This window comes from Hippoglossus stenolepis, chromosome 5, assembly GCF_022539355.2.
Source record: "Hippoglossus stenolepis isolate QCI-W04-F060 chromosome 5, HSTE1.2, whole genome shotgun sequence".
Lineage (NCBI taxonomy): Eukaryota > Metazoa > Chordata > Actinopteri > Pleuronectiformes > Pleuronectidae > Hippoglossus > Hippoglossus stenolepis.
In genome coordinates, this window is record NC_061487.1 from 21,860,143 (window position 1) to 21,873,249 (window position 13,107).

At 42.3% G+C, this 13,107-nt stretch overlaps 2 protein-coding genes across 4 annotated transcripts; one reads left to right on the plus strand and one right to left on the minus strand.

Moving 5' to 3' along the window:
* Positions 1-1,885: 1,885 nt before the first annotated feature.
* lrrc10 (leucine rich repeat containing 10) lies at positions 1,886-3,536 on the minus strand. The gene is made up of 2 exons (XM_035157226.2): positions 3,331-3,536; positions 1,886-3,105 (listed from the first exon to the last, which is right to left on the minus strand). The coding sequence occupies exon 2, from the start codon at positions 2,961-2,963 to the stop codon at positions 2,139-2,141; it is 825 nt and encodes a 274-aa protein (XP_035013117.1). The 5' UTR covers positions 2,964-3,105; positions 3,331-3,536; the 3' UTR covers positions 1,886-2,138.
* A 2,185-nt stretch (positions 3,537-5,721) lies between these two features.
* Positions 5,722-12,960, plus strand: cnot2 (CCR4-NOT transcription complex, subunit 2). 3 transcript variants are annotated; one of them, XM_035155985.2, is made up of 15 exons: positions 5,722-5,811; positions 7,324-7,452; positions 7,565-7,697; positions 7,847-7,994; positions 8,644-8,826; positions 8,933-9,012; positions 9,273-9,398; positions 9,624-9,748; positions 9,867-9,984; positions 10,346-10,502; positions 10,711-10,772; positions 10,863-10,912; positions 11,002-11,102; positions 11,235-11,379; positions 11,481-12,960. In XM_035155985.2, exons 2-15 carry the CDS (start codon positions 7,336-7,338, stop codon positions 11,565-11,567), a joined length of 1,632 nt encoding a protein of 543 aa, XP_035011876.1. In that variant the 5' UTR covers positions 5,722-5,811; positions 7,324-7,335; the 3' UTR covers positions 11,568-12,960. The 3 variants fall into 3 exon arrangements, with proteins under 3 accessions (XP_035011876.1, XP_035011878.1, XP_035011877.1); XM_035155987.2 differs by having other exon boundaries at positions 7,565-7,637; XM_035155986.2 differs by lacking the exon at positions 5,722-5,811 and adding an exon at positions 5,850-6,121.
* Positions 12,961-13,107: the final 147 nt, after the last annotated feature.

Consider the following 13,107-nt stretch of genomic DNA (forward strand, 5'->3'; position numbering starts at 1 on the left):
AACTCTTAAGTGATGTTTACAGGAAAGTGCAATTTGTGTCAAATCTGTTAATTTCTTTATTATAACAATATTATATATGATCAGTCAGCATGCCACACTCAGTGCACCTGATTCTATCTTCTTAAAAAACACTCTGCATCCACATCCACTCTCTGCTACCACAAACCCACTCGTCTTCATCGCTTGATTATCAGTCACTCCCTCAGGTTGCTGCTATTTCTGGTCACAGATCAGTTGTAGCTTGACAGTATCTGTAAGACCAGTGGTACCACAGCTTGTTTCGCTGGAGCTGCTTCATGTGTAGGGACTGGAGGTGAGACCTCCACCAAGGCATCCTTTGGTCAGAACACCTTGGATAGCTGGCAGCCCTTGTCCTACCCAGTCCCTGTGTGCATCCTGGCGTCCTCATGGAGCTCCTGTGGTTGCTGTCACTCCATGACCTGTCGTTCACCCATGTTACATGTGTGTATGAATGGGATAAAGGGGGTGGAGGTTGTTAAATGAAGCTAGGTGATAATATACGATACGTGTACTGTATATAAATGAAAATATATCTTTATATTCCACACTATTTCCATTTAAGAATGACAGAGGCCACTGTCTCTGAGATCTGCACCAGCTCCTTCAACTTGGTTTTTACACCGATATTTCAATATCTAAAGTGAGGTGCTATAACAACATCAAGGAGTTTATCTTTGACATAGAGAATGTAACAGGAATACGTCTTTATACACTGAACCTGTGAAATAACTCCAACAAACAGTGAAATTGTCCTTAAGCGTGTATGAGCCTAAGTGTTAGCTGAGAATACAATAGTTCAGTTTGTGCAACCAATTTGAAATAATCACATTTCCAGTAAATTAGTTGGTATGCAGCCAATTTAATTCCATCTTTTTCCCCCGTTTTGTTGAAAAGGATTCCAAATGATAAATTGTGCATTGACATTTAATCTTGTTTACGGAACATTTTCCTGGTACATTGCGGCATTAGAAAGCTGCCTTTATGATCTGTCTCTAACCAGAACCGTATGGCAATGATATTAGGGCCCAGGAGCAGCCTTTATTCAAAGCCACAGCCCCAATCTGTCAGATGAATTATGCATTGGTCTGGATAAGAAGTGCTCTAATTGACTCAAACCATCAATCACGTGTATTAAAAACCTCACATTAAGCCTCAGCAGGTACAGATATTATCTCAGACTCCTCTGGAACAAGAAAAGCTTTTTCTCCGTCTCTACAGTATAAAGTACGAACTTACAAATAGACATTGAGTTTGGTGCAATCTCACTGTTGTTGATTTAAAGATTAAATTGTGTACATGCATCAGGGATATCTGAAACTAAGCAACCCATAGATGATCTGCAGCCTCAGCAACAAGTAACTGCGTATTCAAATTAATGGAAAACTATGAATGCCGGAATTACAGTCCCACAAAGACACTCTTTACTATATTTAAATTGCCAAGTTTAGGTGTTTTGTACCATAAGATAAAATGGTAAGAACCTTTGTGACAAACAAAACAATCTAATGTTGTTTCTCCCACCAAGGATTTTACGCTTTCATCCCTGTATGTTTTTTGTTTGTTGGTTAGTTTATATGTTTGCTTGTAAGCAAGTTTATGCAAAACCAACTGGATGGATTTCCATGAAACTTGGTGGACGGATGAAGTAGGTCACAGAAGAGCTCATTAGGTTTTGGTGCAGATTTAGCACTGAGGGCGGATCCAGGAATTTTTTTAACAATGCACGATAGACACAGTTTTCCCAGGAAACAATTCATGGATCTAGATGATCTAGCCTGCTTTCAAATTACAATTTCACTGCTGTTTACACCAATCATTTGAAGGTATTTACAGATGTATAAATTCCAATAAGAGACATTTCATATATATCAGTAAGCAAACATATTGATATGTTTTTATTTCAAGGTTCAAGTGTCGCTGTTCACACAGGCCACGTTTTTTAGACAACTTATCAATCAGTGTCTCACATTAAAACACATATGCCTGACTTTGCCGTATATGGACCAAAGACCATCAGCCTGATGAACAACACACCTCTCTGCTCTAAGTGCTCCACTTGAATCTCATCCTGTGCTGGCAGCCGCCACCAAGGCTGAAGGTCATTTTGTTCCTTGACCCTAAATGTTGTGCTCCTCTTCCGGTTGTAGCTCCACAACCTCGGCTGTGGTCTCACTGGCTGCTTTTGGCCCTTCTTCGTCCTGCTCTTCATTTGCACAATCCGCCCAGCGCCCCACCCTCCTCACTTCCTCGCCAACCACTGGGGCATTACAACAGGGGTTGTGGTCGTAAATGACAAGTTTCAACCCCTGCATGTGAGACAGGGCTGGGAAGCGACGTATTTTGTTCCGATCCACATCAATGACAGCTAGAAAGTGCATTTCCAGCAACACTGACGGGAACTCTGTCAGCTGGTTTCCAGCAAGCCAGATGCTTCTTAGCTCTTCCAGCTGTCCAAGTTCTTGTGGTAAACTCTTTATCTGGTTATACCCGAGGTGCAGGGTCTTGAGATTGGAAAGCTCACAAACCACCTCAGGAAAAACAGTGAAACAGTTAGTCTCCAGCCACAGAGTATTGAGTTCCTTGAGCACTCTCAGTTCACTGGGGAGGTAGTAAAGCCTGTTGTTACCTAGGTAAAGGATGCTGAGCTGAGGCAGTTTGCAGACAGCTGCTGGCAGCTCTTCGAAGCAGTTAAAGTCGAGGGCCAGCAGCTGCAGCTTCCTCAGCCCCTGCAGATCAGCAGGTAAAGTGCTGAGGTTGTTGTCACTCAGGTAGAGCTTCACCAGCTCATCAAAGACACACACAGCAAGAGGCAGCCGACGCAGCTGCCGGCTGCTCAGGTCCAGGGTCCGATCGAGAGGCATCTCTTTCAGGTCCCCCACTAAGAAGCGTTGACAGCGCTCTGACGGAATCAAGGCGATGACACCTCGCATGACATTACCCATCTTCCTAAATGGTCTCTGACACACCCCTGGTCCTTCACACCACAATAGTGCCAGGCAAGGGTTGCACTTACGCAGGCTGTTGGCATCTTTTAGAGAATTTCATGGCATCCAAATAATGCTCCTCCACTCTGGAGTTATTGATCTTGAAAACATGAAAAACCAAAGTTAATAACAATTTTATACATCTTTGTGAAAATGTAGCTGTATGCAGCAGCAATTACATGATTATGATGCAGAATTGCAATCTTTCATGTGATAAAAGCCACAACGGTGAGCAATTTAAGACAATATCATCATTAGTCATCAAAAAGAAAACAGATAACATGAGCATGTAGGTGATCATTATAAGTTTGAAAAAAACACTTACTTTCCAGTGTTGTCCTGCTGATTTCCACGACTCTCAGCATCTCCAACAGAAAGCCATTTGTTTATGCAACTTAATGGGCTGAAAACCTATTGTATCCCCTGGACAGTTATTCCCCAGCGCACTCCTCTTGCTATCTCCTCGTGGCTCTGAGCTTTGCCCTGACTTTCATGGCGATAGCAACCACTGGCTGCGCTCTCCTCCCCATTTGTGCCTAATGACTCCCCCCCCCACCCACCCTTCTTCTTCTCCAAGATGACAGAGGTGGTGGAGCGAGAGAGAGACAGGGAGGAGCAGGGTGCCAGGGATAAGCTCGAGAAGTGCTCTGTGATAAAAGAGCAGCAAAGGTCATTTACATTCTGTTTTAATCGGCCGGATGCTGTCCTGGATCTGTGCCACCGGGCCAGACAAGTGGGCCCCCACAGAGGGATAATGTCAGGAATTTGTCAATGTTCACAGCAAGAAAAAAGAAGGAGCGTGTAGGTTTTACTCCCACTTAGGTTGTAGTGAATCATTGCATTATTGTTGAAATGTTTCTGCAGGGAAGGGAAATTAAGTCACAGGGCAAAAACTACGAGAGGCCTATTGAAGTGTGATCAAGGGAGTGCGGCTCTCTAGGTCTGTGTTTTGTCAGTGCCACATTGTACATGTCTTTTTGAATTGCTTGGACATGTGGGGTCATTGTGGCGTCGATACCTCAGTGCCATAAACACTCTAATCCTCCAAATCCAAGTTCAAACTGAAGTTTTAGTTCAGTTTTGCTCCTGAACTGTGGGAAGTCACAGGTCATCCATGCCAGCCAGAGGTGTGATTTGCCCATGTTGTCTACATACCTTCATTAGTGCTATTTTCCAACAAGATAAAACTGGGGAGGAATTTCATTTTCCTTATCACAAGGGGCAATGGTCGACCCCCCCTGTCTGTTTTCACTCACTGACAGACTGTTTTTAGCACTTGTGCCTCTTCTTATCCACTCACTGCATTGGGGGGCCTCAAAGAGCCAACAGACGGAACACACAGACAAAACACGTGACTGCATAATATACCCTGTTCATCGCAGAGATTGTTATATGTCATAGCAAAAAAGCTACAGTGTAATTGATTGTCCCATTATGTATTAATGGACTATGAACTGTCATAGGCTTTTAAATACGCTGCGCTTTTCCTGCTATAACAAGAAAACATCTGCGGTGAAAAAGGTCTATGCAGCACCAGATCTAAATCTGATCACTAAAACAGCTTTGTCATGATTGTTAAAACCAGGGAGGATCAAAAGCCACATTTTCTCTCATTTTTAAGTTGGACCAGGTCCTAAATGTAGAGAACAAAGTAAAATATCTGGGTCACATCATTAGGGATGATTTATGTGATGATGATGATTTTCATCGTTAGTGCTGCAAACTGTATGCATGTGTGCAGATGAGGTAAAATAGCACTTTATTAGAGCCTAACGAACTCCACCGTACTTCTAACTAGATTGCTCCCTTCATCACTGTCGAACAATTTCTGTTCTACAAATACTTAAAACACTTATTTTCTCATCAATGTTGTAAATATTGTTATTCTATTGATGTGCTCTGATACTCACGGCATCTATTGCACTTCTCTCCGTCCTGGGAGAGGGATCCCTCACATGTGGCTCTCTGAGGTTTCTATGTTTGTTTCCCCTGTTAATTGGATTTTTTTGGTAGTTTTTTCTTACTCTTAATGAAGGTTTAGAGATTCAGTGTGTAAGATTTAGGTGAAAGGAATCTATTAGCAGAAATTTTATATAAAATAATCCTAGTGATGTTTTCATTAGTGTGTAATTATCTAAATTGTATGAATTCTTGTTTTCTTTACCCTAGAATGAGCCCTTTATATTTAAATACTTTATATTTACATCTGGAGCGGGTCCTCTCTTACGGAGGCCGCCATGTTTTTTTTTTACAGTAGCCCAGACTGGACAAACTGAACACCTTTTGAGTTTTTATGACAACTGACGCTACCACAGGTTCTCCTTCGTGTTTGGAAGGGGAGAATCAGGTGAGGGGTCTTCAGCTGCCACATGCAACTTCACCACTAGATGTCACTAAATCCTACACACTGAACCTTTAAGGACAGAGGATGTTGCACCTTGTTTAGCCCTGAGACAAACTGTGATTTGTGAATATCGACTATACACATAAATCCTGATTAAATTCTGTGATTGACGATGATAATAACAACAATAATGAGAACAACAACAACAATACCAACAACAACAATCATTATTGTGATTATTATTATAATTATTTTCCTTACAGATGTGAGGAAAATGCCACGTGTGTTCTTCTTCGTAATATCTGTGCTCGGTTAAATAACTTAATAAAAAAAAGAGCAGAGCGGTTTTGTGTACGGAAGTGGTCAGCCGGTTGTAAGGTCAGAGGGTAAAGGCTATCCCTGTTTCGATTTAGAATACACACAGCCATCTTGGATCTAACGAAGCGAAGGGAAATTGATGCGGTGAGGCTCCTTTACTTCTTTTTTCGCCGCATTAAAGAGGCTCTTGACCAAATTCAACCGGTCAGCACGAGCCAGTCCCCTCGAGGTTTCCTCCAGTTTCCACACGGAAGCAGCTCGTTAGCTTGAAGCTCCAGCAGAGCTGAAGCTGCTGCTGCTGCTGCGGACGGAGCGTAAAGTAAAGCGAGAAAACGGAACAGCTGTCCGGGTACATAGAGCCAGAGAGGGCCCGTGTCACCGTCCGATTCCGACCGCGGCTCTGCAACCAAGTCTGGGGGATTTGCTGTAGAAAGGTGTCGGTGTGTTAGCTCCGGTGAGGGTAGCCGCTTAGCTGGCTATGCTAACACAGAGTGATTACAGTTAGCATGCTAACGCTAGCTGCTCTACTGTTGGCTAACTAGCCTGTTAGCATTGCTGCTGCTCCTTTTTCTCAACTGTGTCAAATTAGCTAAATGTGCATCAATTAAATATAAAAGTCATTAAAGAGCTACAGGAAGCTACTTGTCTGTGAGCTGGGCTGTAAAAAAACCAACAGTTTACTTTGTAATGGAAGTTCATCATCTTGTTCCCATTGAAACCAGACACACACACACACACACACACACACACTGTTCAAAACTTTATCTCAGCAGCGATTTGATGCCAAAATATGTCGCTGTGTATTTACACAGAAACGAGAATAACAAATGCATCTGTGATTTTCTTGCACTCACAGAGAATACTGTCCTGTTATACACAGGGAAAGTACATTTCACATTAGGTCTTTGTGTTGTCAGTGAAGTGCTGAAACAAAAGGATCCACATTAATCTGTCAAATGAAAACAGAGGTTCAACATTAGAAGATTTTTAATCATATAACCTATTATGGTGAAACTTGCCTATTTCAAAGTTTGTATAGGGAACATTCAGGTTCAAAGAAATCAGTGTTGGAGATGTTCAATATCATTTTTCCCTTCCTGACATAATTCCGATATCAGGACTTTGTGTATTGGACGATACAGGAAATCAGATATTAGTGCATTTAGAAAATTACAATATATATATATATATATATATATGTATTTCAACAGATGCACGTCTCTAGCGCTGTATGCAAGTGATGATCGCTATCATACATACAGTACACGTCACCCTTTTACTTGTGGATGTGCAACATTGCTGACATTTTAGGTAGATCTGGCTCGTGCTGCATCACAGGAAATCACCACTTCTTCCCCGCTCTAAAAACGACGAAGAAGTGATTTCCAGGAAAAGGAAACTGCAGTGTTATCTGGGGGAAACTAATATACTTTAAAGACATGGTATCAGATCAGTACAGGGAATTGTCTACTCGCTGATGCCTGTCCCGGCACTTGTGACAGTATCTGAGGCACATGCGATGCTGATGTCAGGACATCTCTAGTCTAGTGTATTTAGATTAGAAATCTTATATGTATTAGTTTAGTGAATGACTTCCCTGACTTTTTTCTTCAGGGCATCTTTAATATCACCACTCTTCTCTCTCTCTCTCTCCAGGTGACAAAAGGCATGTTTGGTGCTAGAAAGAAATTTGTAGAGTTCGTCGAGGTGGTCGATAACGACTTCTCTGATGAAAGCATGTACTACAATCAGCCGTCGATGTTCCCACATCGATCGGACAAAGATGTGAGTTTTTGCCTTCAGCTCTGCACTTATTTAGTAATTTCTTGAGTTATCACCAGAGGAGCTGTTTTCCCGTCGTCTTACTCGGCCCTCTCCTCAAATGTTTTTCCTTCAGATGCTCTCCTCCCCCTCACCATCGTCGTCGGGTCAGCTGTCGCAGCTCGGTGCAAGTCTGTATGGTCCACAAAGTGAGTTTGTTTCAAATACAGACAATCACCACAGTTTTCCCATGTCACAAACCTGGAGTGGTAAGATATTCTATGCTTGTTGAAACGTGATGCTTGTATTTTTCAAAATTTTTAGAGGCATTTTAACAAGTAGGACAAGAGTTACTAACAGTTGGACAGATACTTTTGGTTGCCTGACAGTGTCTGTTTGTCTTTCTGTCTTACTGCAGGTGCACTGGGCTTTTCAGTCAGGGGCATGGGGAACAGCACACCTCAGTTAAACCGAAATCTCACACAAGGCACGCAGCTACCAAGTCATATCACTCCCACAACAGGAGTCTCCACCATGTCCCTCCACACCCCTCCGTCACCAAGCAGGTCAGTGTGAAGGGGCTCATTTGTGCGTTCGAAGACAAAGGTTGAACAGACACCGGTTTATAACAGTGACTAAAAGGGCTGTGGGATGTGATCATTTACATAATGTGATGGTGAAAAATGTCTATTGTTTCATAATAATGCACTATTGTTTATTTCACTGTTTCGCAAATCAATCTTTACGACTATTTACAGTCATTTGGACGGCACTTTGCCTTTCGTAACTCATGGCATTGATGCAGACAGGAAATGTGCATCAAGGCAACACAAACAAACATTGAGGAGAGTGAATTTGATACAGAACAGAGTCATTCTGAGGAAAAGATGGACTCCAGCCAGCCAAGACAAAACGAGGAGCCTGGACCTAAAAGAGAAGCTACTTCAGCTTCATAGTTGTGGTTTGTGGACGTTAAGTCTGAATGAAACGGGCTCAAACACCTCTAACCCCTTAAACTTCCTTCGCAATAATCATGTCAAACAGTATTGATCTCAAAACAAACTCCAAACTTAGCTGTTGCAAAAGGCTTTTGCTTTCAGCAAGACATATGGCCAAAGTCATGAAGATGGAAGTATATGTATATATTTTAGTCATTTTGCACAAGTTTGCCCTGAAAGGAGCAAAAACTGATCAGATCTGATCTTGTGTTTACAGGGGGACGTTGCCAATGAACACGAGGAACATGCTGAACCACTCTCAGGTCAGTCAAAGCATTGGGATGAGCGGCAGGACCAATAGCATGGGCAGCTCGGGGCTGGGCAGCCCCAACCGCAGCTCACCCAGCATCATCTGTATGCCCAAACAGCAGCCAGCACGTCAGCCCTTCACCATAAACAGGTAGACAGAGCTGAACACTTGTTATTCATTTTACGTATTTTTATTAGAAGTGAATGTTTTGAAGCTGATGTCATCTTCTTGTTTTGGTTCCTCTCTCTCTCTGCAGCATGTCAGGATTCGGTATGAACCGCAACCAGGGTTTTGGGATGAACAACTCGTTATCAAGCAACATCTTCAATGGCACAGGTTAGAATCCGTAACCTGGGTGGGTCAACCTAGTGATCAGTATTAGTGGGTTTTATAGAAACACTCCTGAAACACATCTGTGTATATATAGAATATTAAGAAAGCAATCTGATTAAAAAAAATTAAAATACAGTGAGATGTGCATTTCATAAATACTTAAATTTTGAAATCTTGAATTAAATGAATGAATATATGACAGTAAATAATATTAATACATTTCATCGAATGTGACATTGTTCCTAACCTTCGTCTTGGTGCAGATGGGAGTGAAAATCTAACAGGACTGGATCTGTCAGACTTCCCTGCGTTAGCAGACAGGAGTCGAAGAGAAGGGACTGGAAACCCAACACCGGTGCTCAACCCTCTGGCTGGGAGGGCTCCCTATGGTAGGCCATTAGACGGAGTAAAGTGTCTTATTTTTACACACATTAAGCCAAAGGCAGTAGGTTCGCAGAGGAGAGGAAGTGGCTTTAGCTTCTTGGCTTCATAGTCGAAGGTTTGTTTCAGTGACCGTGTGAGATCGTAGAAAAATTGTCGGGATATCGTTGAAAGTGTGTTACTTACATTAGAACCTGTGTAATCTGTACTTCACTGTGATCGTCATCATCAAGTTGGCATGGTGACAAAGCCATCGACAGAACAGACACAGGATTTCTCCATCCACAACGAGGACTTCCCTGCACTGCCTGGCCCGAACTACAAGGACCCCACGTTGAACAATGACGACAGCAAAACTGTGAGTGTGAGCGACTGATGACTTTACTCTGGCTGTTTTTCATCAAGGTTGCACATCAAAGAGAAAAAAAAAATGATCACACATTTACATCCTTTAAAACTGCTTTTTGTTGTTTTAGAACTTGAACTCCACAAGCAAGAGCACATCCAATGCAGATGGGCCCAAGTTCCCCGGAGACAAGACGACCTCAGCACAGAACAACAACCAGAAGAAAGGAATCCAGGTGTTGCCCGATGGTGAGACCTCTCAGCCAATCGTATCGCTCCAATTCCACTGAGACATCCCTTCTTAATCGCACAACTTGGGTGAGGCAGTTGGGCTCTCTACCCTGTATTTTGGGTTTAGATAATTATTGGATAAGGGACATAGAGGAAACCAAAACATTATGTTTACTATGATACAGACCATCATTAAATCTTTACGTGCACTTGTCTGTGACCATAACGTATTAAAATAAATAATTGGCTTGGTTTGCTCTCCAATGCGTGCACAAAGTGTGGTTTAGAAATATGGAGGTAATGTATTGACTCTAAGTATTAACTGTAGTTCCCAGTTTCAGTGTCTTTGCTGAGCTCTGAGTGTGTCGTGCCGCTGCAGGTCGGGTGACGAACATTCCCTCAGGAATGGTGACAGACCAATTCGGCATGATCGGCCTGTTGACGTTTATCCGGGCGGCAGAGACTGATCCTGGGATGGTCCATCTGGCGCTGGGGAGCGACCTCACGACACTGGGACTCAACTTAAACTCACCAGAGTAAGAGGGCTGTCCTATTATATTAACATTTAATGGTGAAACAAAAATTAAAATAGGATTAGTAAATCACTGCTTCAGTAATCAAAATCACCAGCTTATTTAAATAGTTATAGGAAATACTGCAGACGGATATGATAACCATGTTTACGATGGCATTTTCTGTTTGTATAAGAGACGAAAAACTTACAGCAACTTTATTCTCTGACAGAAACTTATACCCCAAGTTCGCCTCTCCGTGGGCCTCAGCACCTTGTCGACCTCAAGACATCGGTAAGACATTAACATTCAGTTAATGAGGCTACATGTGTCACAATGACTCTTCTGAGATCTGCTCACTTATGTCTGTTCTTGGCTTCTCAGACTTCCATGTTCCCTCTGAGTATTTAACCAATATCCACATAAGGGACAAGGTAAAGCAGAGCCACATTAATTGGCCTCATTTTTAAAAGATGTATCTACAGTACGAGTGGAAAACTAACTCCTCGTTCTCTGCTTGTAGTTGGCTGCGATCAAACTGGCTCGATATGGCGAAGACCTGTTGTTCTACCTGTACTACATGAACGGTGGAGACCTGCTACAGCTTTTGGCAGCAGTAGAGCTGTGAGTATTTTCACCCTTTTATGTGGGGATTGGTGCAGAAATATTGTCTCCATGTGTCTATTGTCTGTTTAGAGAGAAGCTCACAGGTTTTCTCCACTTTTCTTATTCCTCTTTCACAACCTCACTCTCCAGCTTCAACCGGGACTGGAGGTACCACAAAGAAGAGCGGGTTTGGATAACGAGGGCGCCCGGCATGGAGCCTACACTGAAGACCAACAACTATGAGAGGGGCACCTACTACTTTTTTGATTGTCTTAACTGGAGAAAAGTAGCCAAGGTAAGAATCTGTCCGCTCAATTCATCTGGAGAAAGTTTTTACTGGCTTTAATTGTGGAGGAGAACATTTCCCATCGTTGAAACTGTGTCTGCATCTCCAAGGAGTTTCATCTGGAGTACGAGAAGCTGGAAGAGAGGCCTCACGTGCCAACAACGTTCAACTACAACCCAGCCCAGCAGGCCTTCTAAGGCCCGACCAGTCCAAAGGCCGCAGCTGCTCCCGTGCACAACGATGCAGGGGGGGGCGCTGTGGTTCTCACAGCTTGGTTTTTATTCCTCGAGGATTTGGCTAAATGACTGCGGGGGTCATCGCCACCATCAAAACTGCCCTGCCTTTCCAAAATTTACATGCTGCCCAAAACACCAACACTTGTTCTGTTTTTATTCTTTATGTTCATCCTGTTGTTTTTTTTGTCTTGTTTCGAGCAGGGTCTGTGTTATGTTTACGTCTCTGAATCTGAAGCCTGTTTTTCTCCCGGAGAGGAGGACTGACCTTGTGGCACAGGACAGTGACAGAACAAGGGTTAACGCCTCATATTTACAGCAAGTGTTAAGAACAGAGAAAAGAGCGGGGAAAGCAAAGTTAACTTCGTCAGACTCAAGTGAAAGGGTGAAAGAAATGCAATGTTTATTGTTGCACTATATTTAGTAATAAAAGAACACAAAATTTGTTTGTGCTTTTTTATGTGAACACTCCCTCTTTTTTCCTTTCTACATTTCTTTGTTTTGGCTCAAGGGGGGGTGGGGTGGGTCATGCAACTTTTCCACATGCATCACTTTTCATTTCACCGTTTCTCTTTTTCTTCCTTCCATTAACTCTGATTTCTTTAACCTCCGTTTCTGCAACTCCAATTTGTTTCCGTCTCACACTCTGTCCGTCTCTCTCTCTCTCTCTCTCTCTGAGAGTTCTGTGCCAGTTGAACTTGGACACAAATCTGGGAGAAGACTTTGGCGTCTGCGAAACGTGGACGAAACCTCGCAGAAGCTAAATGGCGACACGTCGTTGCTCCGGAGCAAACAAAACACTTTCCAGTCTTTGTTACAATTTTGTAAGAAATGTGTACATTTTTTGTTTCTTTGCATCACATAAATTAGTATATGTATGTACGAATGTGTATATATGATTGCTATATATATATATATGTATGTATATATATATATATGACATCTATTTTGGAAGAAATTTTGCCCTGCCTTGTACCTCGTTTTTATGAGGTGAGCATGGATGCAATATGTGGACGCAACAGGACATTTCTGGATCTGCTGGACAGGGTGTCACATGGCACCGTGGGCACTTACAACAAAAAAAGATACAAAATTTAAATGTCATTCAAGGAAAGGCCTGATTCTCACCAAAAAAAACAAACAAGAAAAATAAACATTGATCAAGTCCAAAGCAAAAAAAAAGAAGGGATGTATTTGGATTAAAGCTGTTTGAGCAGCGGTGAACAGCAGCATTTCATAAGAAACGGGGAAAAAACGTCAATTTAAGGAGATAAAAAAAAAAAATCAGACCAATCTTGTATTTTCTGAAGTGAAAAGCTTCTTTTCTTTGTATTAAAGCAGAAAAGGCTTTCTTGAACCACTGTGTGTGTTGTTTTTTCAGCTCAATAATCCCTCATGAATTCTCCCGGGGTGTTTTATTTGTTTTGTAAGAAAGACATTCACATGTAGGATTATTTTCTCTACCTAGTACAACAGGTTAAATGTTCACACGGAGACATTGAGC